Raw genomic sequence first — 27,048 nt, 5'->3', positions numbered from 1 at the left:
TTGAAGAAGAGTTTTTATTCCGCCTTCAACTGTTAAAAAAAATTAATTGTCATGGATAATTGGCCATCAATTTTCCGGAACGTAACACTAAATGCCACTTAGGGGGAAAAATCATGAAAAGTCAGATTTCATTGAAAATTTGGGGAAATTCCAGAATGTTGAGTAGAATGCAGGAAACTCCCGTTTAAATTTCCGGGAGCATTTCAATATTTGCAGAGGCGAGTTTTACTGAATTTTTAATTAGCCCCCCCCCCTTCCCCGACCCAGCATCCACGCTGCTCTAACAATTCAAGCACATATATTCCAGAGTGTTCCTGAAATTTTTGAATTTCTCATACCAAAAAAATTGAACATTGACTGGAAACTAAATATGCAAAAAATTTCTGGGTAGTGTACGGGAAAATTCAGAGAAAAATTTTTAACACTCTAGAATATCCAAAACACCAGTACGTTATTACAAATGAGTCACTCACCTAGATGAATCAGCAAAAATGGCAGAAACAACACCATAAAACACGTTCACAATCCGCGTATCACTTTCTCCACTCTCACATATAATATCACTGTCCACTGAATCCCTAAATCACGAGAACACGGTAAAATTGGTGATTGTGATGCAGTAGCATCTGTGATTGATGAACCGTAGCCATGATCCTCAGTCCGTAAATACGATCAAGTCGTCAAGTGAGAGGCAAGACAGACCCAACGCGTGGGGATATCAATTCGAATGCAGCACACGTGAGATACACCAGTCTCCCTATTAGATGATTCGCAAAAACGACGAATTGCACAAGAGTCACAGGTCTGCACACGGCTTGTAATGCCTCTTTCGGTGTTATCGAGTTCGACTGAGACAACCTGAGGTGACCAGGTGACCGTCAATATTATCGCTCGGTGTTCTTCATAACAGTCGACGGCGCTTGTAAACAATGTCGGGGAGTGTTTTTGGTTTTCCTTTGAAAATCTAGGCTTTCCGGGTCTGTTTGTCGGTTCATATTTTTCTTGCGTCTGAGTTAATGTGTTACAATTTATTCTCAGTGTTGAAAGAATGAACATGTGCTGGGATCAAGTAGATTGCAATTAATTGAAGGAAAAAAATAATAATTCAGTGTTTCTCAGTGGTTGTTTTTGCGGTAAGAGCACTTGAATAATTACGGCATAAATATTCACCGCGAATAGGCTTTTTTTTTTTTAAATTATTTTTTAGCATAAAATTTACTACGTTTATCTACATGGAAAGGAATTTTAAGTAAAAATTAGAGCACCTCGGGACGAAGGTTAGTTTTATCACAAAAGTTAACCTTCCAGGTCCAATTTTTCCAACAAAACTTGACCTAAAAAGTGGTTGATTGTCATTTCGATCCATGTTTGGTCCTCTATAGGTCTAATTTTAATCCAAAATGTCTTTCCGTATAGACCACTGTTGCCCAACTTTTCTTTTCCCGCATGTGGAAAATTGAAAATTTTGTTCTATTTTTAAAACAACGCACCGATAACGGAGTTTATGGAGTCGATTTTTCAGTATAATACTTGCTGATAAGCTGTTAAAGGCGAATTCAGAATATTTATGGTCTTTTCAATAACCAGATAAAAACAATGTGTGCATTTTCGAAAAAAACGTCTAAAATGACGCTGACAAAATAACCATTTACTTATTTATTAGGTCATACTGAGTTTATTTCGCAGTTGATAATGTGAAAAAAACGTGATCAACAAATAAGGTGGAAATAATAAAAATTAATTAGTTATTAAGTTCAAATAAATTGATTTTAATCTTAATAAAATTTAAATTTCCGGAACATGAATTCTATTCGAAACGTATTTAATTATTTTCATGAAAGGAGAAAGGCTTCCAGCTGGGGCACTAGTTATAGTTCACTACTTTCTCTACTTTTGTACTAACATTAGTCCCTGTGCCAAATTTAAGCTGCACAGCTCAGGTCATAGAACTTATACATCAAAATCAATATGTTCTATGTGCCTTGTGTTTGTTTTCTAAATGAATAAAACTATCACCTTTATGGAAAATTGATATAACACTGCTAACGTATATTATCAAGGGGATGAAGAAGGGAGAAAAATATATAAGGCAATTTAAATCACAATAATAGTATATAATTATTTACACATCAATATTTTCAGGATCGAGGAGTTTAGTAACTTTCTTAATGTGATAACAATCGAATTAAACAATTAGTGTTTTAATTATTCAGTTAATTCTGATATTATTTGCAATCTCAATGACATTTTCGTTTCGATGGAAATTTTGAAATGAATTCAGAATGAATTTATCAAAATTCTTCGCGAAAAAACCTAAAGTCGATTTCTAAAATCACCCAATACCTCAGCTGAGGGCAATATTTCCAAATGGATGAATTCTGATAATGTGAAACGAAAGTATTGTGCAACTGTGGAATACAGATACCACAGCATTCGTATTCAGCATCCAAGAACTAACGATACACACAGTATACGGCGAACTTTCCCATAAAGAAACATGCCCTCGTGCATTCCTTATGAGATTTCAAATATGTATGCAAGGAATTTTCACTCTCAGATGCACAAACTGAGGACGAATTTTTTTTACTCTCGCATTGAACGTAATTTCAAGTTTTAGTTTTCTTGGAATGAAAAACTAGGGCAGAATGTTCAATTAAATATTGGCAAAGTAAATATTTCACAATATCACCCCCCAAAAACGGATAGAAATTATAATGCGAATTGTAACGGTGCCTGGAATTGATTTAACTACTATTTGGGCCAGCATTGATGTTTATCAATGTACGTAAAAATTACATTTTATGTTACGTCAAAAATATCATTCGAATCACAGCACATTTGATAAATTCTCAGAATGATAACGTGGACATGCGGTGAATTATCCGTAACCGGATTTTTAACCATTTTTTGATGTAAATAGCCCATCGCCTTTTAATATTTATTACAACGTACATGAGGAGGAGTTTCTCATGAAAATTAATCAATAATAATAAAATGAATTGATTAATGTATGATAATTAAGTCCAGTTCAGTGATTTCTAGCCGGACTGGTTGGTAAATTTGACCTTATCGGAACAGTAATGCAATTTTTACTCTAACGCCACTCTAACTTTTATTTATGCGAATAAAATGTCTAGAAAAACAACTAATTTCCCAGAGTCAAATTTCTGCAAAAAATTCTGATACTAGCATGGAAAAGAAAACGTAAAGTCGTGACCAGAAACAAATATTTAATTAATTGTGTAATTCCCAAACTTCTGGAAGAATTCCTCAAAAATCCCTCGAAAATTGACCAGAAATCTCGAGAATTTTGACATTAGCAGCATTAAATTTTTCACAACCGAGGATTTGCAATTTTCTTCTAGTACTTGTACTAGACTTTTTCTGAAAAATTAATCTCCCTGTGGACAAATATTTATCCATTTGAATTTTTGACATTGAAAATATTGATGAACGATTACTGAATATTAGCCGTCATTGGCCTATCTGAGTGGACTCGCCACTGAGCCCTAAATAGCAGAGATGCATTCAAACGAGCTGCATCGATTTTCGGTAGAAGGTGCAGGAACAATTCTGTTCATCTCCACCTTGGCCCAATATGCATGAATGCATAGTCCCTCCACTCATTGCTCAGTTCCCAGTGAAAGGAAATATACGTAACTCGTGATATTCAAAGGTCCACGGATAGGTACCCCTATTAATGTCCTGGAAAATTGAAAATGTAAATTGAATACCCGAGACGGTTTAATGTGGTACCAAAGACCTTCCAAAATCCTCGAGGAAAATTTCATTTGCACTATTATTATTTTTTAATAACAAAAATTATTATCCGCTGATTCCCCTCTCTCTAAATTCAGCTTCACAGCCTCTATTTCTTCTGCATCGAAAATTTATCGATTGAATTCCTCAAATAGAAATAAATAATTAAAACCATCTGGCCTTTTGAAATCCCTCCTCTTTCCTTTTCTTTCGAACATAAAATTTCTAAATAATTTTAGGATTTAAAAATGTTGGACAACCGTTCAACCAAAAATTAATGAAAAGTTTTAATGAGATTTCTCAAGGCCTTGAACATGTCACCATTTTCTCCAATAATCTGAAGCTAAAATTGAAATAGCCTACTAGTGCACATCACAATTCCCTTGCCCCTATTATCCACTGTACTGTTAATTCTCCCCATATTTATAAATAAATATAATTATTCTTGATCGTAAACAAAGGCATTACACCATGAGCAACCACTGTGCCATTGTAAAGGCTCGCTCGATCGTTTTCTTCCAGTGGACTAGTTCGCATTAGCTCGAGAAAATCCCGGGTGTCTCGCCGTGGAAATTTTTTCACTCGGTTTGATAAATTAGCAAGGGAATTATTAACGCCTGATGATGAAAGGCCCAAGGTGGCAAAGGAACGATAAATAAGAGGGCCACCTGACCTTATCACGTGACCCATGCAACAAGCGCCCAACCCTCTCTTCTCTATTCATTGGCAGAATCCTCGTTTGAACCTGTCGAGGGGAACTCGGGGTTGTACAGACACTTCTTACCCTCGACGTATACACTCTACGTGCCAATCACTCACACTGAGTAACTTCGTATACTCAAAGTGTTGAATAAAGAGAGCTGATGTGCATATGATTCCTCTGACGAGATTTTACACTGTCGTTTGCTCAGTGGGACAGAATTTTACTTGTTTTTTAATTGGACGGTCAACCGAGAGATTTTATGCAGTTATTTATTCATTTATTTATTTATTTATTTGCCTAACTACAGATGGCATTGGATCAATCGGGCCCGTAACAAAAACATTGAGATGAAGAAAAAATATAGCTGTGAGGGAATGAAAAATCGAATAATTATTTCTGTTGTATTTTTCTTTCAAAATGAAAAGAAAACTTGCAAATTCTGGAAAATGTATTTTTGAATTTGGAGGACAGCAGCACTGAATGCAATTTGGGGGAAAAAACATTAAATTTAAATAAGTTCAGGAATCATCATGATCATGCCTTTTAACTCTGCAACTACAAAATTGCAAAATTTTCCATGAAATCTGGAATTTCATGACTTTCTAACCCGTGAATGACAATCAGTGTCGCTGTCCGAAAAATTAATGGTCAGTTGGTCATGAAATTTTTTGTTTTTCTAACATTATATTGAGAGTTGTTTAATGGAAATTGAGAATAAAAAAATCCCTTTAAAGTTGAAAAACACAGCGCTAGTTAAATAAAAATTTTATTGATCATAAATTCCACTTTAATGGAGGCGGTGCGTTTCTACAAAATTTCTCTTCTCAATTTCATATTTTCCTTGAGTAGGAAAATGGATTTCTTGTCTCATGAAGAACCTCAATATAATAAATTCTCGAAACGATCCTCCGCCTGATTAAATCATTTCTTCCACCACAAAATCATTCGGTCTACCTACCACGAGTTTCTATGAATGAACACCACATAACGATGACAAACGTAAAAAGGGAAATCCCCGGAATCCTCTGTCCAATTCTCCGTTCCTAGTGTCCCCCAGATTACACTTGAGTGAACTGGTGAACCGATCACCGAGATCCCGACGGAGTTTCCCTTTCGGCTCCGACGAAGGGTCTTAAAAAAAGACCATTGGCACAGGTTAAAACTGGTCCGACCCCACTCTCGTTCTGTGGCGCGTGATTATCTTCTTTTTCAGGGTACAAAAAAAAAAGTTTAGCTTGTGAAGCCAATCGACCGTTCGGGCAATTGCCTTTGGAGTGCTCAACATGCCGCATTAACTGTCTGTAGTATACGACAAAAAATGGCAAGGCTTACTACTGTACCGAGGGCAAATTAATTGTCGCTTGGGTTGGCTTTGCAAAAAATGGTGTGATGTAACACTTGAAAGCATGTTTTTTTTCACATAAGTCTATAAAAATAGAGATCACATCGCAGACAGAGAAAAAAAACCATTTTCCAGGAAAAGTTCTGGAAATATGTGGAAGTGTCGGTGATTCTGAGGACATTTTTTCGGAAAATTACTAGAAAAAAATTTCATCATCAGGATATTGACAAACTACCGAACCCTTTCCATAATTATGTCTACATTATTATTGAAAAAATAAAATAATAAAGTGAAAAATTGTCTGGATTTACAGTTCTGATGCTCATGCACGAAGAGAAAACTTCAATAAAAATTACCTTAAAAGTTTAATAATTCTGGAGTCGAGTGTCGTTCAGGGGAAAATTACGAAATTAACCTTAATTTTGGCATGATATTAAAGAAAAACTTCGGCGCTCGGTAAAAATTCAGTAATGTTACGCAAAAGATGAAGTTTCTTTAGTAAATTTTGCCAGAATGCCACTTTGCTGCCCAGTTATTAAACTTTTTCGACAATTTTAATTGAACTTTTCTCTCCCTGTGAAGAGCAAAAGGCGCGCTCTGTCCTATTGACAACAAGAAATGACCAACAATTAAATATCACTAGAAATTTATCATAATGTATTTCTGCGATCGATATGCGTGGTATATTACACGAAATTGGTAATTAATGATGAATACTCATTCTTTCAATTATCAATATTAATAACGTTGACATTACAAGCTATTATATACAAAATCATCGCATTAATTTATAATTATTCCTCAATAACATCGCAATGCAAAAAATTTCATTTATTGTTTCGTCGTCGTATTCATCATCCATCGATGTTTATTTACGCCTAATACAATGACTTTATTTATTTATTCATTATTATCCTTTAATTTTACAACACACAGCACCGTTAAACCCAATTACAATTGAAAATGTTGGAATGTTTCACACAAACTAGTTGTGATGTTTTTTCCTCTATGTACGACTCCTTTGACTCCTTCCAAATAAATATCTCAAATAATTTCACTGTACAGATAACCAATTACTCATTTTACAGTAATCGTGTATTATCATTAATAATAATTTCTAATTCTTCATTAAAATTTCCTCGCAATCCAGTCAACAAATATGATTCTAGAAAACAAATAGTTAAAACTTTGAAAATCATATTGGTTATGATTATCGCAGTTTCTCCATTAATCTATGATCCTGTGATTACAATTACAAATCGATTTATATTGGGACTAGAGGACATGCGAGACGTTTACAACGTCATCGGATCACCCATTATTCTCACCTTCTATCCACATATTGAAATGGTTGATGCGACCATTAAATTAACTCCCATCACATGGTATGAGATTAATACTATTGTTCTTGCCAATGACTCTGTAGTAATCAGATCTCAATGATCAGCATAAAATTATCGATATAAATTCTGTGCTCTCAGCTAACGAAAATCATTCGCCAGAAATCTCACAATTCTGTAAAACAGCATTCGGTCTCGTCAAGAGAAAGAAATATTCATTTTAAATTACCCACCTTTGCTGTAATTTCCGAGCTAAATGTGGCGACAGAAATTTTACGGAACTCTTACGGAAATTTTTTCGCTCTTCATTTGTGATGGTAAGTGTCTGTGAAATATTACGACATCGCCACTTAAATTATCTTAATCACTTTGGTAATCGGTAAGCGAACTTGAGGTCCGTCGTTTTTATCGAATATTTTTCTCCGTAGGCATGATTTATAATTTTTATTCGTTGGGTTTTATGTTCAGTTAATCGATACTACCAATCTCTCAATAATTCTTAATATTCTCACTTGTGCGTCGCAAAAAATGTTCATTGTCATCTATTTTCCTTAATTAAGGTATTTCTGATGTCGTTAGAAATGCGAAAAAGAACGCCTCGTTGAAATATCACGGATGAAATATCATCGGTAACAAATTACACGTAAAAATATCGTGATATTAAAATATCACGTCCAATTTTATCACAATTATCTTTCACAATTCGGTGGAGTGATTCATCGAAGCCTTCAAATCGGAGCAAAATCAGATTGAACCGATAATGGTGAATGTTCGTGCTTTGGAAGAATTGATTGTGAGTTATCAATATGATATTTTTATTGTAATTTTTTTCAGACATTTTTTACTGTTGATATTTTTTAGTGTTACATTTTGTTGCATGATTTTTCATTGCGGAGCCTCAAAACGTCGAGATTTTGATAATCTTTTGCAACTAACTATTTTTAAATACCAAAAAACTATTTAAAAGTATCAATGTCCTTACAAAAAATTATCAGTTTCTTGACTTCTTTTAATTCTCGCTAACCACACCATAAATACCTTAATTCATCCAATAAAATGAATCACTGGGAATGAAGATTCGACAGTATGAAAGGGTTTCCCTCGTTTAATTTCAAATAACTGAGTGACCTAATTCAATACGGACCTATAAATAAAGAATCAACTATAAATGACTCTCTCCCATAATTCGTTGTTCCAGCATCGCCATTTGATTTGTGCACTTCGATTTCATTCCAACCTAATACTACAACGAGTACGGAACTAATACATTGATGAAAAATATACTGAGAAACACAGGCTTTCTGTAAATAACAAAATTAATTCCAATGAAATCATGAAAATTTGTACAAATTGTGCGTCATTCGCAAGTGCATCTTGTATGATCTTCAGAAATATACAATCGAAGAGAATTGGGATTTTGCATGATAACTTTTCTTATTGAATATCAAAGTCAGATAAAAAAAATAAAACACGTATTTTTTTATTAAAAAAATCAATGAAAAATGATCGAATGATTTATAATCGAGTCCTTATGGACTCTGAGTCATGACGTCACCCCAAAGTGTCCATATTCATAGCATCGTGACGTCAATTTACAGACGGTTAGAACTTGTTCATTTTTCGTTATCTTTTTACAATGAAAAAATCCGTATTTAGTGTTTCTCATCAAATTTTTGCATTTCATCAACTTTTTCAATAAAAAAAATCACACAACAACCCAATCAATCGGAACTTCTCTATTTGGCAGTGTGCGCACCAAGTCTTGAAGCAAATTAAGCCGGTTCTCATACAAAACGGATCATCACAATGAAATCAAATGATTCGTCGGGCGAGTTTCATTGGGTGTCGCGAACGTATCACAGAGTCTTGCCCGCTAATCTATCTTAAACTATAAAATAATAGGAACTAGGAACTATATTCATTACATGAAATTAATTTCAGAGAGTTAGATACTTCAGGGTTTTTCCATTAAGAGGATCAATGAGGCCTGCTGTTTCATCACTTGGTATGGAAATGACGAAGGGACTAAAATTCAACAAAAAATCAACAATCGTCAGGATTTTAACATAACTCCATCTTCAGGTAGTTGACAGAGTGAATTAATTGAAAGAATTTTACTTTATAAACATTTTTTTAACGATAAATCATTTGACGATCCCTTTGGTACAATGATTCATTCATTCCAAACGAGATTCGTTGACTATTAACGAATGGTCGAGCGGAATATGACCCAGTCATTATCCGTTGATAGTTAACAAATGGTTAACTGGAACTGTGAAATACCAAGTTAAACAAGACTCTACGAATACAGACTCGTTGACTATTAATGAATGAATCTTTGGTGACACCAAATCGGCTCAAAGTTTTAGCCAAAATACATTCGTTAACGTTGACGAATCCGTTCTATCGCTGGACAGAACAACTCTTTGTTCATCCGAAGTTTCCAGAAGAATTTGGGATTTTATCTTTTTTATAGCGTTTAGCACTTTCATTTCAAAATTCTATAGTAATTTGTGGGTATTCTGACCTCTAACAGGGGCTTGCAATAATACTTCATAGTTTTCAATATAACAAAAATTGGGGGAAATAGTCTAGCGATGAAATGGAAACACGAGACGCAACAGCTCAACTTGCAAGTAAATTCAAACAATTCCAATTGCTATTGAATTTAGAGTTCAAGTTGACTTTAAGGATGTGCGACACCATTTCCGCCAAAATTCCTGTTTCTCCAATTTTTCTGACAATTTTTATGTCGAAAAAATGGAACGCTTTTGTGTATTTTTATTTAATGGCTCACAAAGTTTCAAGGAGGCTGCAAACATTTGTATGTTTTTTCTAAGCTTTTGAGAAGAATTACAAAACTAGAAAAAAACATTCAAAAATGATCGCATCACTATGAAAATGCGTGAGCTATTAAATAATTATGAATTTTATCGTGATAAAATATCTTTTCGTGTCCATGTGATCGATAATTTTCCAGATTAATTGAAAGACGTGAATTTTAGCTAAAAGGATGTCAAACATCCTTAATCCTTTCGTCTCACCAAATCACCACTAAATTCTAATCGATTTCCTCCCGGAACACTGATAAGAAAATATAATGTTGCCAATGATATTTATTTAGGATAAACAAATGCCCGAAATTTCCATCAGAAAATTCGCTTTAAATTCTTCTCAGAAGAATATTTAATTGGCAAAATTATATTTTTCTTTTCGTACAACATTAAAAATGACGATTATTTTTGAGGCTTAAATTACGTACGCGCAGTCTTTTATCATTTTCCGTTATCATTCATAGTTAATAGTGAAATTACCGTTCACTGCATTTTTGGAAGTATTTTTGTGTTTTCTTTATAACTGCGACTACCAAGCAGTGCAGTCGCTAAAGTGGTTGTACGTAAAATGAATTACCTTCAATTTTTCAAAATCGAAGGGTCAAATTTTTCTCTCGCTAATTACTCTGAGTATGTTCATGAATTTTTGAAAGTTATCTCATTAGTATCGTGCACCCTCCAAGAGTTTTGAGTACAGACGTCGTCCCCACGCCACCATTCGTTGACGTCTTTGTAGTATTTGGGTGATCGTGGATCGTGGAGCATTGCGCACACACGACACCAAAAGTACGTGTTGATAAATTCACCGGTGCCTTTCCACTTGAAATAGGAGTTATAAAGCTCGTCGTCGTGGTCTAGGCGGTGGAGGTAGTCCGCAAGCTCTCGCGGTGATTCAAACTCGTCTACGTGAATGTAGGATCTGTAGGGCGCACTCTTCGCGTAGTCGGTGGGGTGTGCACCCATTACGATTGGCAACACATTGTGCCTAAAATGACAGGAACAGAGATATAATTAATGAAGAATGAGGTATGCGGTACCGACAAATGAGTAAAGAGAAATTGCGGGAATTTTTTCTTTTCACCAAATTTCAGCTCAAAAATCGTCATTCGATCGAAATTTTAATTAAATTCATTGGATGGATCAATGATTAATGAGTAATGAAAAGTTGTTTCAAATAACTAAACTCGATCAGTGCATGTGACTGAAAGCACTTAAAAGTGCCTGAAAGCTATTATTTAATGAAATTTTAATAATAATAATTTCACGTCAACTCAGAAATATAAGTACTTTAAACTGTTTCATTTTGCCCCATCCTCCCTCCCCTGGTGTCTATCAAACAATTAATCATTTATGATCGAAAGTTGAGCCGAAGAAGTGCCTATCAATTCTCGCAACTTCCTTATTCACTAATGAACTACCCTTGAATAATCAACTGACCCAAGACCGTTAACGAAGAACTTCTCCGTTATGTAATCCCGGCAATTAGAATTTTCAAAAGCAAGGTAAAACTTATAATCAGCATCGAGCATTTCGAAGCACGTTTGTGCCTGAGATCGTGGACATCTGAGGCTGCCACAGGCACCATAAATATCCACTTGAATGTGCTTGGCAAGTTCTTTGGCATACTGCATTCTCTGATTGCGTGGGTGACAATTGGAGACAAACCAGGCAACTTTTTTTGTTTTGTTAGCAGCGTAGTTGAATGTCTGGGGTATCTGTGTAACTCGAGCATCGTAGTACTGCCATCTTTCGTATGGGGCTACGATGTCACTGTCACGTCTGTACGTAGCTGTCCAATTTACGAGAGCATTTTTCACGGCTTGAGTGTGATACGGACACTCAAGAAAATACAGCATCCAAACCTGTGAAAATGAAATTCATTGATGTGATTGGTACAAGATGTCCCATAATTGGAGACGAAGGTTCCAGGATGGACATTGACATTGGTGTGGGACGTACCCGGGGGCAATTTTTCAAGTTTAACTTCAACCAATCACAGCATCAGTGCACTCACTGGGTCAGGGATTCTCAACCCTAGCGCTTTTGAATGAGGAAAATTGTGTTGATCAATTTGTTTGTTTGGGTCAGTTTAGCATTTCATGGTCATCATTGCTCCTGTTCAGTGGGGAAAGGGTTGGGAACCCCTGGGTCAGGAGCTAGAGCTGTGCTGTGATTCGTCGAATTCAAACTTGAATGACTCGGTAGGCGTGCGCTGGTGGGCAAAATGGAACGGGAACTTTCGATCCGGAATTTCATACTCGTTTCATCTTCAAAGTTCGAGGGGACAGTTGTGGAGTAGGCAATTGGACAGTTGTACATTTAAGTTGAGGATTTTGATAATTATGGTAGGATCATACCACCTGGGGATGGAGGTTCAATAGCGTTGGAAAATTCAGCGCGAAATTTCAAGGGAAAACGTTTGATATTTTTAATAATGAAAGCGTTGGAGACAATTTCAGTGCATGGAGAAAAATTACTAGAGGAATTCTAGGGCAAATACTGGGAAAAATCTCGATCCTGAGGGTGTTGAAAGTGCAATCTTGTTGAGGTATTATTTCTCAGGATTTTTGTTAGAATTTATGGAAAGTTTTCCGAGAAGTTCAGACAAGAATTCACGTTTACCCCATTAAATTATCACATTATGAGTTGTTTACTTGATTTGGAAGTCTGCGACCCACGTGAGTAACGTAATCCTTGAAGATTATCAAGTCCGCGAGATCGGGATTATCGCGAGTGATGACACAAGTATTGACAGGACACCCAAGATGATGAAACAATTCGCTCCCCGTCTCTGCCTCGCCCATGCCATGTGGTATCATTATTCTTTTGGGCCGACGCTCGATACTCGTTCTGTTGTAATCAGGTGGAACGAACATCAACTGAAAATCATTCCACATATGTATATATATATATATATATTTGTCTTCTACGCTTTTCCATGCGTAGAAAGAAATTCTCTCCAATTTTTCGATTTATCCAAATAATTTCCTACACAAATATACATCTATTAATTAAAAAATATGTTGATTTTGTCATAGAAACAGTTTGAAGGTACATTAATTTCATATTCAGTATAAATAATGTTAAACAAGCCTACAAATTGAGGAATTGTGTACGTCTAATTACTTTATTAACGCACGCAGCAAAGCGCGCGCTATTTTCTAGTACGTTAAAACTTTCCGGTGAATGTACCGAAAATTTCAGTCAAGAATTTGTAACCTTTCACCCTTGAAGAGAAATATAATTTTGCAAATTAAATATTCTTCTGATCAAAATCTAATCCGGATTTTCCAATGAAAGTTTCGGGTATTTTTCCCAAACAAATGTGATTGGCGAAATTATATTTTTCTTTCAGCGCAGGCCACACGCACCACTGAAACCCACATCTTCACAGTTCAATCTCATAATTACCTGATTTGTGACTCTGTCGTCATTAGAATCCTCATCAGGCCACAGTCTTGCAATTCTCCGGCCAGTTCTCTTGGACCTGGCAACCGGACGTGGTCGTTTGGTTCCGCCCTTCATATACCACGGTCTCTTGCTCGGATCCGTCATCTCCGCAATATGATCCACCGGATTGAGTGTTCCCGTCAAATTTGAGGGCTGTCAGATAAAAAATTACTAATTAAATTGCCTCATCACCAGTAATACAAATCAATGATCAATCGAATGAAATTGACATCATCGCCACAACTACTGACAAACAGTTGTGATTATGCGGTGCCGACGTTTTAGCGCATGTTTGCCTGCTCGATTTAGCGAGTTCGATTGTACTTCTCGTGTGTTTCATGTGCTTGCCATTCGTGAATGTGTTGCATGAAGACGAGAACTGGTTATTTAGAAAATGCCAGTTACTGCATGTGTATTTATTGCACACCGGTTAGCGACTATGACGACCTAGTCGACAGGCTACGTACGCGGCTATTAAGCAAATATTTGTGGCTAATTTGCGGAGTTCATCAGCTGATGGGACTTTGCAGTTTTGTGGTGCCAGTGGAGAACTTTTAGTTGAAGGGACATATCATCAATTTGCCAGAAAGTAACCAAAAAACAAACTTCTTTATTTATTCCAGTTTTGAGATTAACCTTTCTTATCTTGAAGTATTTAAAATTATTCTCTTAGTGGACTAACATATCAAAGATTTTATAAAATGTCAACTTTCGAATTTTTCAGACTTAGGAAGCCATCAATTTCGAAAATCACTTGCATTTTCAGTAAACTAAAGATTCTGAAAAATAATGCTCTGCATTTTTCTAATTTTTTGAAATAATTGAACCCAAATTGATTACATTTATTTTTAATTTTCTCAAGTTCTAATTTTCTGAATTAATTTTAAAAAATAATAATTTCAATTTATTCAACTGTAACTCGATAAGACTTCAATAAAAAATATGTAAAATGCATTAGAAAACGGAGCAAGTTAAGATTCTATTTTTCGTGATATCTAATTTCTCTAAAGCACTAGTTTGATCGACTGATATGAGGGCTCGCTCCTCTTTACCTCAAATTTTTCAACTGCTGATTTACTCTTGACACTCTGCCTGACACGCGCGACCCTCATCCCAGGTAGGCCCTTGGCTTTTACGGGCACCAAGTGTTTCATCTGCGAGGGAAAGGTTTTTTTTTTCTTTCTATTTTTGTTTCTCAGTGCCACTGGCGCTCCTCTGGGATCATTGGGGGTCGTGAATGGATTAGAGCAAAGGGGCATTGTTGGTCTCGAGTGATTCTCGAGGCACTTGGTTGGGAGAATACATGGGTAAGTGCCAAACGTTGGGTTTATAAAGAGCTTTTGCACGGTGAGCTTTCTTTGAAAATATACAGAGAGAAAATGCAGTCAGTGGGGCACTACTTATGACCTATTATCGAATCTCAATTTTCATTTCGATAGGTCATGCAAAAATAAGCGAATAAAAATTGAACTGGAATTCTACGATTGAGGGAAATAGTCCCCCAGTGAATAGGGGAGTAGGGTAAAACCGATCATTTCTTGATTTTTTTTCCTATAATTTCTAATTATCGAGATGAACATGAAAAACCTGAAGTTAGGAATTATCAGAGCGTCTGAGGGAGTTCTTTGATATATAAATAAGTCATTCATCTGACGTCACTTTCTCTCTGCATGACTGCTTTAAAATCCATCCCTTGATGTCAGAATTTTTAAGTTATCACCGAGAAAATGTATCGTATTGTATTATTCAACGATTTACCTTGCCAACATCTGGCATCGTCCGAATGGCCTGCGCCGGTCCAGGATCCGGCCTGAGGGCATGCCACAGCTCCTTCTGACGGACATTCATCACCACCAGCACCATCCCGGTAGCGCAAAAAATGTAGATGAAGCATCTCTTCAACGAAATTCTCAGCAAGCCCATGCCGCAACTCGTCCGGTATTAATAATCAATTTTTCCGATCTGTTTTTCTCAATCGTCGACTCCCGCTGCTGCGATCAACGCATTCGCATGCCCCACTGGCTCTTCCGTGTCGACATCCGGAGCAGAGTCTGAAATAAATCGTAAACGACCTTTTCAATTATATAAGTCAGTAGCGAAGTGATAAACCTACATAAGTCACTCAGACGATTGATGAGCTTTGGTGAATATCTACGAATCTGGGGAAAATCTAGGGGAAAACTCTTATTGGAACTTTTTTGTGAAAGGAATTATGGTCTACATCAAATTTATTAGCAATTGAGGTAATTGTTTGGAATAGGTGCACCACCAGTAAATGGGAATTGATTTGCCTGATGGTGGCACATTTGCCTGATGGTTTTGAAAGGATGAGAAATCGGGGGAAAATATTAAAGACATCCGGTAGCTCAAGGGAGACAGACCGGACTTCTGAAGATGTGGATTCAATTTCCACGTGAATATCTTTCAATTCATCGAAAAGGGATTCCTTTGAAATTTATAATTTCGGGTCGGTGAAGCGAAACACTGGACATTTACTGCGACAGATAATCTTGCAGAGGAAGAAATATTAACTATAAGGAAATCACGCACATGGTCAATTATTTTTCCTTTGCATATCTCCATAAATTAGAAGAATCTCCGAAAAATTATTCTAGACAATTTTTTCGTACCCCAAAGACTTTTAGAAGAACAATTCTTTCGGAGATAATTTAGTTTGGTTTTCGAAATATGCTCGAAAGACCATTTTCTCGGAAAGTGCTCGCAATATAAAAAAATAAAACAGGTGAATACAAAAATATTCGCAAAAAAATTGTCGTTCGAAGAACAAGGATGGTATCGACTATTTGCACAGATGGCGAAGTGGAATTGATAATGATGCATACAGTAAAAATTTTAATAATTTATCCGTTTTTATTGGAATAAATATCCCCCAGCATTTTGGTGCCTCTTATCAGCAACAGGCAGAGGATATTGATCCATTATATTTGCCAGAAGACCTGCCATGTAAGGTATCAATTGTGTCAGGCAATAGTGATAAAGTCAGTCAATTTGTCGATTATAAAATATGCACGACGATTAATTATTTCAGAAAATCATGTGGTCGTTTCGGGAACGAATTTTTTAAGAAAAATTCTGACGCTGTGATGGCAAACGAGACGCAAAATTATGGCCAGTAAAACACTCCAGTGCTGTCAGTAGAAATTTGACAGGGTTGAACGTGACCTGTTACCGACCTGTGGAAATTTTCCATAAATCCGCAGAATTTTTACCGGAAATTCCGGGAAAATTTATTTTTACAGCTTTAGATTCTTTCGCATCCGAGGGATTGTGCTGTTTTCATGACTCAGCCTGTATTTTTTATAAGAAATTTCTCCCCGTTATTCTTTAAAAACTCAGTCATAAAAATCTTGTGACGATGCATTAACGAGTTGGAAAAATGGTCATTCATCAACGGCTTCATCGCGCAGTAAACTCCCGCCGATGTTTGTTATGTCACTTAGCGAAATTTCAAGGGACAAGTGATGGATCAATTGGGAGGTTGGTGCCAGTAGCCCTGAACAAATTGCAACAATTATCTGGGATGCGGTAAGATGTACTATGACCGAAGTTTGTTCTTTAAATAGATGAGTTGTGTGGCAATGAATACGCATGTGCGTCGTTACACATTACGAATTCAAGTTCTACCTCAACATTGCAAGGCTAAAAAAACTTGAAAAGTTATTCAAATTATTCCGTTGCCTGTGAATTAAACATTTTAAACTTTTTGAGTATTTAATCTTGAAGAGGGTTAAAGCAAGTTGATTTTCCTGGGTTTAATCTAATCATTCGATGATAATAGATTTTTCCCATGAAGAAGTTGATCGAACCGAAAAAATCTTATCTCTGAGCTGAATTGTAAAAATATTTTTCTACCAAGATTGTTGGAACATAAAAAAAAATACAGAATGAAATAAAATGTCTCTTTTTTCTAATTACTACCCCCAAATAATAATATCGAACGTAAAAAATGGATCAAAACAAACTATACCGCCGCGTAAATACGCATCTCCTTACAAACAAAAACAGAAGAAATATCAAAGACGTTTAATTGCATTGATAAATATTCAATACGCTTACATAATCAAAAGCAAGCCCGACCCATTCGATAATTCATTCAACATTCCTCACTCACTCTCCCCCACCTGCAGAAGATAATTGCGTGTTCATTCGATTAATTGTCATGCGAAACGTCAATGCCACAATATAGATGATGAAGCCACTCAACAAAATTATCCCCAAGGAAAATATTTTCACGGTTATTCGCCAACTTATTCGCAACTGAAATGATTTAAAAATTTATACCAGACGTTGATAAACAGGCCACATCAGCAGACTCCGCTGTTTTTTGTGTGACAGTTTGTGTGGTACTCCCACCTGATAAAAGAGAAAAACGTCACCAATTTCTCACACACAAACTGCGGGGAATCGATGTGGCTATCTGGATTCATCTAATGGACTAGATTCGACTGACCGGTGGATAGCAGTCTGCGCTCTATCTTATCGTGTGACTGAGTGATTAGAAGAGGGGGTGTGCTGATGATGCCTCTGAATAAGTAGCATCCACGTAAACGACTGCAGTGCACGTATTGATGGATTAACATATGGAGAAACGTGAATAATAATTATGCTAATTCTGGGGAATTCCATAGGTGAAGTCTTTTCGGGTTTATTTATCTGGAGGATTTATGCCGATGAGTTGGATAAACTTGCACAGGCGTAAATTCATTTTTTTCCAACGTCTCATGGATAGGAAGGCTGGAGAAATATTGGCGGAGTGGGACGGAACGAAATTCCAATCAATTCAACAATTTTTCAATTGTCACCACTTTTTTCCCGCGCAATTTAAAACCCATAGTTCCGCCTATATAGGAAACAATGTGAAATAATCAGAACAGATCACCATCTTACTCGTGTCCACGAGTTTTATGATCGTACATAATGGTACCATACGTACGCGAATAATTCACGTCTGAGGGGATGTAATAAGTGGACAAATGGTTGCGTGCAAATCACTGTGCACATAAACATTAACATAACTGTGTCGTTTTTTCTCCATTTCATTATGTTTTCAGTTGTGTTCAACGCCCAGTGAATACACGTGACGGATTTCATTAAGCGAAACATGGGGGCTACCATTAAAGTGAAAATATATCAGCAATAGATTGATCAAAGGAAATTACTGGTGGAATAGATGGAAAGGAATATTTAATGAAAATTATAAACAGAGAAAAAAAAGTTTCAACATTTCGTAAATATGTTTTGTCTTTGGGAAAATCGATTCCATCGAATACAATTTCGGTTTTATTTGAACGCTTCCAATTTGTTTGCAGAGGTTTTTTTGTACCAATATTCGAAACATTTAGGTGAAACAAACGGTTGAGTGAAAACTATTACTGATTGTGAATTAAAAGTAATTGGATCTATCTAAAATAAATTTTTTAATTATTTCCGCCTGGTAGACCATTTCAAGTCTTTATGCTTTGTTCCCATCCCCTCAACGAGGAAAACCTCACGAGAAAAATTGCCACAGCCCGTCATAAAAAGTTCGATGTTAGATAGCACGTAGATCTTTCTGGTTCATTCCAAATGGCACCATTTTACCGTAAAATACCAGTTACTTTTCCGAATTACTTTCCCCATAAGTCGTAGAGTTCCTGCGAAATGTTCTGTCATTTTTATCTGACTTTTCCGGGAAAATTACCATACCGAAACTTTAATTTTCTGAAGTACTTACGTCATCGGCAAACGAACTTCATTTCCGCAATTTTTATTGAATATTTCTCTTCGTGTAACGAACACTTAAATGACGCTTATGTATTTTATTTCCATCAACTTCACTTTATTTTTTTCTTCGCGTCTCGATTGCTTGGTGCAGGGGGAGGAACTGGCAGAATTATGACCTCTCAAGTTCACTTGGAATGCATTGACGACTGTCAACACCCATAAAGTTTAACGATGTCTCGTAAACGTCTGAACTCTCGCAACCAATGGAAGTGATTTTTAGAAATTGGTATTCAGTTTTATTCTAGTCTTCTGTGCTACTCCGATTATCAGGGGGATTTTAGGAGTTTGGAGAAATATTTTGCAATGATAGCGTTAACTTTTCCCGTATTTTTGCGATAAATATTCGTGTAGAAAAATATCTGTCTTGCGAATATCCCACAGAAATCTTTAAAAGAATTTCCCGAAGATTATTCCGAACAATTTATTGGTGAACCAAAAAGATCTTCAGATGATCTATTTTACATACTATACTAATGGTTTACAAACAAATTTATTAATGACAAAAACTATTTAAAGAGCAAAGAAACAAAAGTGACTACATCATCGATCTACTTTGAGTCGAGTTTTTGCGGAATATCTTGGAATCTAAGAGAAATAGAAAAATTTCTGTAACTTTAGTTGTTGTAGTGCTCACTTTGCTCCACAAAAAACGTCGTAATTAAATTTTCCCTATCTTTCCTAGATTTCGAGATATTCATCAAAAACTGGTCGATCGTCACAAGCGACTCATCTTGTTTTTCCACTTATCCACTGAACTGTCACCGAAAGAATGTTTTCTGAAGATCCTCTTGGCCATTATTATGGGAGAGATCTTGCAGTGCTTGGTCTATATGGTACCAACAGAACCTATCGATCTCCCCTTAATCCGCAGTTACCCACCGTTACCATAGTTTCCTACCTCCCAAAATGAAAATAAATATCCCCAAAACAAGGGAATTGCGGAGATCGTTGATATACGACCTGAGGTCATCAACTTCATTTCGTGTTTCGTAAGCACCAGATACCCCGCCTTATTCACGATAACAGATAAACGATTGAGTATTCCAAGCAGCAATAAAACAAGCAAATAAAGACAAAAAATAGATTTTGTCAAGGTTATTTATTTATCACAAGTAAATGTATACGAGGAATTCTAGCTGATAAAAGTCCTTGCCAGCGTCCTATTGGGGGAATCGTCCAAGGATTATTCCGAGGAGCTTTTTGATGACCTACAAAGATCTCCAGAAGACAACAAGTTCGTCCAGAGACACTTCATTCATCAAAAGATCTTCGGAAGTCATTTTTTTTTCATGTATTTTCGAAAAGCTTTTGTTCGTTTGAAGCTGTTCGCAATAATCTTTAGAAGTTATTTCCAGAAATTTGGGAAGAAGATTCCAAAGACAAATATTTTTCTGAGTTAATCATCCCGGAGAATGTGTGCGAATGCGAGGAGAGTAATTTGTAAGAAAAATTATGCCTTCTTCATCTAATATACCGACCGGAATTTTTAGAAACAAATAAAAAAGGTTCAAAATCTATAGAATATTGTGTTGAGTTGAGAATAAATAGCAGAATCGCGATATTTACTCTCAAACGACTATAGACTCCCAACGGTTTCGTTACGACAGTGGCAATACCTTCTAATAATCACCTCGGATGTGACAATTATCACTGCGGTCACTAACATCCGCTAAAATTCTCGAGGTAATACCAACGAGTCCACTTAACACGTCCATAAAACTCCCAATAAGAGGGTAATTGCATTCTTCATAGCTGAGGAAAATCATTGTCCCTGATAATTTGCAAAGAAACTTTCAGCCAGGGATTAAATTTTTAATTAAATTTTAAAAAATGTATAAATTTAAAAATCTTTAAAGATACATTTTCAAAATAAATATAAATAAGATTTAATTCGACTGATAAAATTCTAACTGAGTTGGTTTTTAATTAGGAGACTATTGGTATTGATATCAATTTATTGAGAAAACCCAAAAACCGTTCTCATTGAACTAGAGGAATATGCGTGTCTCGTCGCCACCATAATTCCGAAATTTTGAATTCCGATAGTCATCCTGTTATTGAAATACTCTACCCCGGAAATCACTCCCGCATATTCCCTCCCTCGAGTGAGAAAAAAAATCGATACCTCGATATTCACCGGTAATCTATCGCAGATACATTCCTTTCATTCCGCGGACGTGGAGGATCGATAAACTTCAAATATTTACACTGTGACCGTGAAAATAATGAGAACAACGCAGTGACTACTGAATAATTGGCAGAACGGCTCCGACAAATCGCAATTTCACATTCACAAAAATTAATAAACAGCAAAAACCCTAAGTAAGCCCTCGACTCACTCCAACACTCCAGACACTGTCATTATTCAATTCCACAAAAATCAGCGGACAATCATTAAGGTAATCGTTTGACCGATTTCATACCAATTGAAACCCGATTTAATGATTTAAAAAAACACCGGTTTGTTTATTTCCAATCTTCAGACCTACTTTCATCGGAAATTGGCTTCTCATAGAGTGAACAATACCGTAGAACATGAAAAATGAATTATCTCCGTCGAATTGAATATAATTAATCCAAATGTAGGAATGATAGTGAGACTCACCCTCAGTCTGGCAGAAGAAAAAAAAATAACCTCAGGATCCACGCGTCAGATAGGGTATCACGCTCTGTGAGTAATCACACGACCATTGATACACCACATGAGCCAGTGGCACCCACAGGACACCTCATTTCATCGCAACAATAATTCCAAACTGTTTCAAACTCGATAATTTCCTTAATTTTCACAGTCAACCGAGTCTGCACTTTGCAATAGGGCAGCTTTCACCCACTATTTTTCCTCGTGCTCTCAACCGAAAATCGCCGCACCTCTGGCGCCCCGTTACGCTCCTGACCCCTCCCTTTTACCACCAACGCACGCGATTTCACTCAAGTTTGTGCCGTGGAAAATCCATAAAATGTGCGACTGCGCGGTTTGATACGCAAGACCACCACTTCCACCCGTCAGATCGTGGTTTTTTTCATTTTAGCTTTATCTGTTATCGTCACCTGAAAATAATTTTTGTGGTCATTAAACATGAGATATCAGTAGCAGAACAAGGCCACAGAAAAATTTTTACTGCCAAAACAGTAGAAATTATTTAAATCACGTTTTCATGGAGATAATGTGTTTGTTTTTGCCAAATGTATCAACACATTTCACCGCTCCACTCCTGATTATTGTATTGAAAATAAGTTCTCTCACGAACATTCATCACACCGTAATTTCTCGCCTGAATTTGTTCAAGTTCTACCCAATGAATTGTTGTTATTTTTTCTTTATAAGCAGGAAATAAATTTAAAAAACATACCATCTCTCCAATTTGGCAAAATGCGCACAAGTTTCATACAATGTTCAATTAAATAAAAAATAATCCAAGAGAATTTAATTTGTTAATTGAAGTTTGTTGACTCTGAATTTTATTTTCATGTACGATAAGTCCAAATTTATAAAAAAATAACCATTATAATATATACTATAGTTCAAATCAAAGCTTGTTCGAATCTATAAGTTGATAAAGCTACAAAATATATATATACAGTATACATAAATATAGGTATGGCTAAACTTAAGTGAATACCATATTGATATAATTAAAGCATGAGAATTTTATTCGTCTTTACAATATATTGAGACCTTAGTCAGTTATGAATTTGAACTAGTTTTTTAAAAGACTTCGTGTTGTCACAATCCATTCTTTGATAAGACTTCTAACGTGCGACTGTGGTGTGTTGTATCCTAGAGCCCTTCGAACACAATGGTAGTGTAAATAACCCACAATGCGGGCTCTAACACTTCAAATAGATAAGTGAAATAAACAAATATAATGAAATCAATAAAATAAAGAAACAAACACTAATTGTATATTATAAACGATCACATGTAATTTACTGGCTGAATGCCTTCGGGCGATGGCCAATTACATTTTGCAACGTAAAATTTTGTTTGATATTCATCTCTAATTTCCTGAATATTAAATTAATTATGAATTGAATATTCATTATTTTATTATTCCTCACGCTTCAATAAAGATAAGTAAATACTAATTATTTCTAGAGGCATATCCTCTCCATGTGAATAATGTAATGACAAAATGGATAATTCAAATGAACATTTCCCTGAATTATTCTTATTTTTATGGAATATTGAATTCCCCAGAAGATAAATCCCAGGCTGACCGTACATTACAATTTCCACTTGCCAGTCTCAATTTAAGTAGAAAAACACCGGACCTGCTAGGACTTTACCTTACTTATAACCCTCCCAACTGTTTTACCGACTGAGGTAGATATCCCGCCAGTAGATGGCCCGCATGTGCATTCCCTGTCCGTCCGTTCATGAATAACGTAACCACGTGCCGTTCAGCTCTATGCGTCAGAAGTTTCTAACAGTTTCTAGTGATTGAACTAATTCCAAAAGGTCTGTGACAGTTATCCAGTTAACTAAATAACAAATCACGTATGATGGAGTACATAGGGGATGCCGAATTCGCTGAGACATCGACAGCTCGAGTGTAATGTCCTTAAATTGCTGTCTAACCTCCAAAATTTTGTTTACGAACTCGACCTGGTGGACTAATGATTTTTGTTTTGTTTTATGCAGATTATGCTGTCGTTGTGGCACATTGATTGAACCCAATCCCTCGAACATGTGCGTAGCATGTCTCAGAACAGAGGTGGATATTACTGAGGGAATACCAAAACAAGCAACAATACACTTCTGCAGAGGATGTGAGAGGTATCTCCAGCCCCCCAATGAATGGATACCCGCAGCGCTGGAGTCCAGGGAGCTTCTCTCGTTGTGTTTGAAGAAGTTGAAGGGTCTGCACAGGGTCAAACTCGTCGATGCTAGCTTTGTTTGGACTGAGCCACATTCCAAGAGAATAAGGGTAATTTTTCCATCTCTAATAGGGAAACGAATAGCGAGATAAAAGCTACTTGAATTTGATGTGTTGAAAAAATTATAACGAGTAAAGTTGAGGAGTGGAAGACAAGGAAGAGCAATAGATAAATCTGAGAAAGAGAATGAAAAATGAAATGTCTAAATACTCAAAGAAATCACTCTTTCAGCGAACCTCTCTGACCTCTTGCTTGTTGAATAATAAATGGCAATTATATGGAAAATTAATTCAAGATAAATTCATTATATTGTAATATTGATTGACGCAGGTTTTTGCAATAATATTTTTAGGTAAAACTTACCGTTCATGCTGAAGTAGCTGGTGGAGCCATTCTTCAGCAAATCTTTGTCGTTGAATTCATTATAACCCATCAGATGTGCGATGACTGTCATAGAACAGAGGCGAAAGACTACTGGCGTGCATCAGTACAGGTACGCCAGAAGGCTATCAACAAGAAGACGTTCTACTATTTGGAGCAATTGATACTGAAGCACAAGGCTCATGAACAGACACTAGGGATCAAGCCCATTCATGAGGGGTTAGATTTCTTCTATGCTAACGAAGCTGCTGCAAGAAAAATGGTCGACTTCCTGACTGCTGTGCTGCCTTGTCGTTATCAACAGTCCAAGAAACTCATGTCTCATGATATTCACAGCAATATCTACAATTATAAGTTCACATACAGGTAATGAATCGATACAATCACTGTTGTTATTCATGAATTTTGGCTATTTTTTAGGAACACGTGGAATCGATCAGAGTAATCGAATCAGGAATGGGCCTGTCGATTTACGTTTATTGTCGAATTACTGGGAAATTACCGTGTTATTAAACTATGTCAAGTGAAATACTCTTCATACGTTCATTTGTCTTTTAATATTCGATAATCTTGACTCACGAATTTTTTCACTCCTAAATGTTGGAAAGTTATTGTAGTCTTCCCTTTATTTTTCATATTCTTTGAAAATTCATTGATTTATGTTTTTTCAGCGTTGAAATCGTTCCAATTTCCAAACACAGTGTTGTGTGCCTTCCCAAGAAACTAACGCACCAACTGGGAGGTATAAATCCGATCGCTCTTGTCTACAAAACAACGAGTGCACTGCATTTGATTGACGTCGCTTCGGGTCAAAGTATGAATCACTTCTAATATTCTCTGATTTAAAAATTTAAGAAATCCCAGAACGGCATTCACTCATTTTATTACAGTTGCTGAGGTAAGTGCAACTGTTTATTGGAGGCACCCCTTCAACAGCATCTGCAATCCAAAGCAGTTGACAGAGTACATCGTGATGGACATAGAGCCCATGAGAGAACACGAGAGAAAAATATTCCCTGGCCAGGGGGCCCTTTCGTACAAGGTGATATAATTGTGAAAAATACTATGAATTTATTTTTCAAGTTTTTCAGAATGTATTGTTGCATTTTCAGCATGTTGTGGCTGATGTGTGGTTGGTGAAAGCATCGGACCTGGGTGTTAATGATAACCCCATTCATTCACGAACGCATTTGGGTCACGTTTTGAAGCCCGGAGACTCGGCCTTGGGGTAAGAACTTTGTGTTCAATTAATTAATCTCTTAATGTACTTGACAGTGTTCATTTGCCGAGGTAATCAATGTTTTGAACAATCAAACTGAAAACAATGTAGATAGCTTTTGAAAAAGAGCACGTCCGAGCCTCAATGTAATAATATTTCATTCTTCATAAAAATATGAATTGCAATCTATGCATTTTTGTGCCTCAATGTAACTTCTCTTCTAATTTTAATTAGAGTACTTATTGCTGTTAAAAATGTTGCAAGACTATATAGATCTGCGTGGAATTTCCTTCAATGAAGGTGACTTTATTGATAATATTTGCTCTACCGATTATGTATTCTTTGTAGATATGCAGTTGGAGACAGCAACATCAATGATCCCAACTACGATAAACTGGCACAGGACAGCATTCCAGATATAATTCTGGTGAAGAAGTTCTACGGAACAGAAAGGACTGCGAGGCGAAGGGCGAGAATGTGGAAATTGAAGCATTTACACGATGAAGTGGTATCCATGGGCACTGATAACAAGTGAGTCCTTTTTGTGTCCTATTTTTTTTAATTCATCGCTAATTTTACAATTTACGAATGAAATTTGCACATTTGTATTCTAGTGAGTACAATGACTTCTTGGAAGATCTTGAGGAAGACCCCGAAATGCGCCAGAATATCAATATCTTCAGGGACAGCAGTAAACAAATACCGGTGGATTCAAATGATTTGGATCCGAGTGTACCACAGGTTACACTCGAGGAAATGCTGGAGGATCTTGTGATTGCGGACAGTGAGATGACTGAGGTTTATGAATAAAGTCAATGACGGAAATCAGTGGGATTATTAGGAATAAAAGTTTTTGTTCACAAAAAAAGAATCCTTCCTCTTTCATTTTTTAGGATCAGACTGTAGCTATTTATTTAATTATGTAGTTGACAGCTTTACTTTAATTGATGAAATATTATCGATTACATGTGCCACACTAGTTATAATTTTATATAACTAAATACTACCCATACTATATACTTACCATATATATCTGTTATTTATAGCACAGAACCTAATGAAAGCTTATCAATTGAAATTATTAATGATTTTTTTTTGTTCCTCCAACTAAGACATGGCCTCCATAACAGAATTTCCACTGTAGGCAGGCCTCCAGGTTTAAGAATTATTCCGGGCCCCCAGAATTGCTGTAGGTAATAACCTCGTCGATAACTTAACCTCAGAAATTTTCACTTTTTCTGTTGTCTGACCCTCACCGTCCGATTCCCCTTAAGCAGTTATGTACCGACCTCTCCTCGACTATTTCCCCCTCACTCCCAATAAATCCTTCAAGATGTCAGCACCCCTTCTCTCGA

At 36.3% G+C, this 27,048-nt stretch overlaps 2 protein-coding genes across 9 annotated transcripts; one reads left to right on the top strand and one right to left on the bottom strand.

Moving 5' to 3' along the window:
* The first annotated feature begins 905 nt into the window (after nucleotides 1-905).
* Nucleotides 906-26,564, top strand: LOC135162346 (60S ribosomal export protein NMD3). 4 transcript variants are annotated; one of them, XM_064120697.1, is made up of 9 exons: nucleotides 906-1,133; nucleotides 9,086-9,226; nucleotides 23,858-24,143; nucleotides 24,446-24,840; nucleotides 25,146-25,288; nucleotides 25,365-25,516; nucleotides 25,587-25,702; nucleotides 26,042-26,224; nucleotides 26,308-26,564. In XM_064120697.1, the coding sequence occupies exons 3-9, from the start codon at nucleotides 23,904-23,906 to the stop codon at nucleotides 26,501-26,503; spliced, it is 1,425 nt and encodes a 474-aa protein (XP_063976767.1). In that variant the 5' UTR covers nucleotides 906-1,133; nucleotides 9,086-9,226; nucleotides 23,858-23,903; the 3' UTR covers nucleotides 26,504-26,564. The 4 variants fall into 4 exon arrangements, with proteins under 4 accessions (XP_063976767.1, XP_063976768.1, XP_063976766.1 ...); XM_064120698.1 differs by lacking the exon at nucleotides 9,086-9,226; XM_064120696.1 differs by lacking the exon at nucleotides 906-1,133 and having other exon boundaries at nucleotides 8,607-9,226.
* Nucleotides 7,943-22,186, bottom strand: LOC135162348 (glycoprotein 3-alpha-L-fucosyltransferase A). 5 transcript variants are annotated; one of them, XM_064120701.1, is made up of 7 exons: nucleotides 21,818-22,186; nucleotides 15,187-15,479; nucleotides 14,481-14,582; nucleotides 13,390-13,581; nucleotides 12,633-12,857; nucleotides 11,416-11,840; nucleotides 7,943-10,963 (listed from the first exon to the last, which is right to left on the bottom strand). In XM_064120701.1, the coding sequence occupies exons 2-7, from the start codon at nucleotides 15,349-15,351 to the stop codon at nucleotides 10,615-10,617; spliced, it is 1,458 nt and encodes a 485-aa protein (XP_063976771.1). In that variant the 5' UTR covers nucleotides 15,352-15,479; nucleotides 21,818-22,186; the 3' UTR covers nucleotides 7,943-10,614. The 5 variants fall into 5 exon arrangements, with proteins under 5 accessions (XP_063976771.1, XP_063976773.1, XP_063976772.1 ...); XM_064120703.1 differs by lacking the exon at nucleotides 21,818-22,186 and adding an exon at nucleotides 19,163-19,318; XM_064120702.1 differs by lacking the exon at nucleotides 21,818-22,186 and adding an exon at nucleotides 17,731-17,912.
* Nucleotides 26,565-27,048: the final 484 nt, after the last annotated feature.

This window comes from Diachasmimorpha longicaudata, chromosome 5, assembly GCF_034640455.1.
Source record: "Diachasmimorpha longicaudata isolate KC_UGA_2023 chromosome 5, iyDiaLong2, whole genome shotgun sequence".
Taxonomy (NCBI): Eukaryota; Metazoa; Arthropoda; class Insecta; order Hymenoptera; family Braconidae; genus Diachasmimorpha; species Diachasmimorpha longicaudata.
The sequence above is the reverse complement of the archived record's forward strand: the minus strand, read 5'-3'. Positions and strand labels throughout refer to the sequence as shown.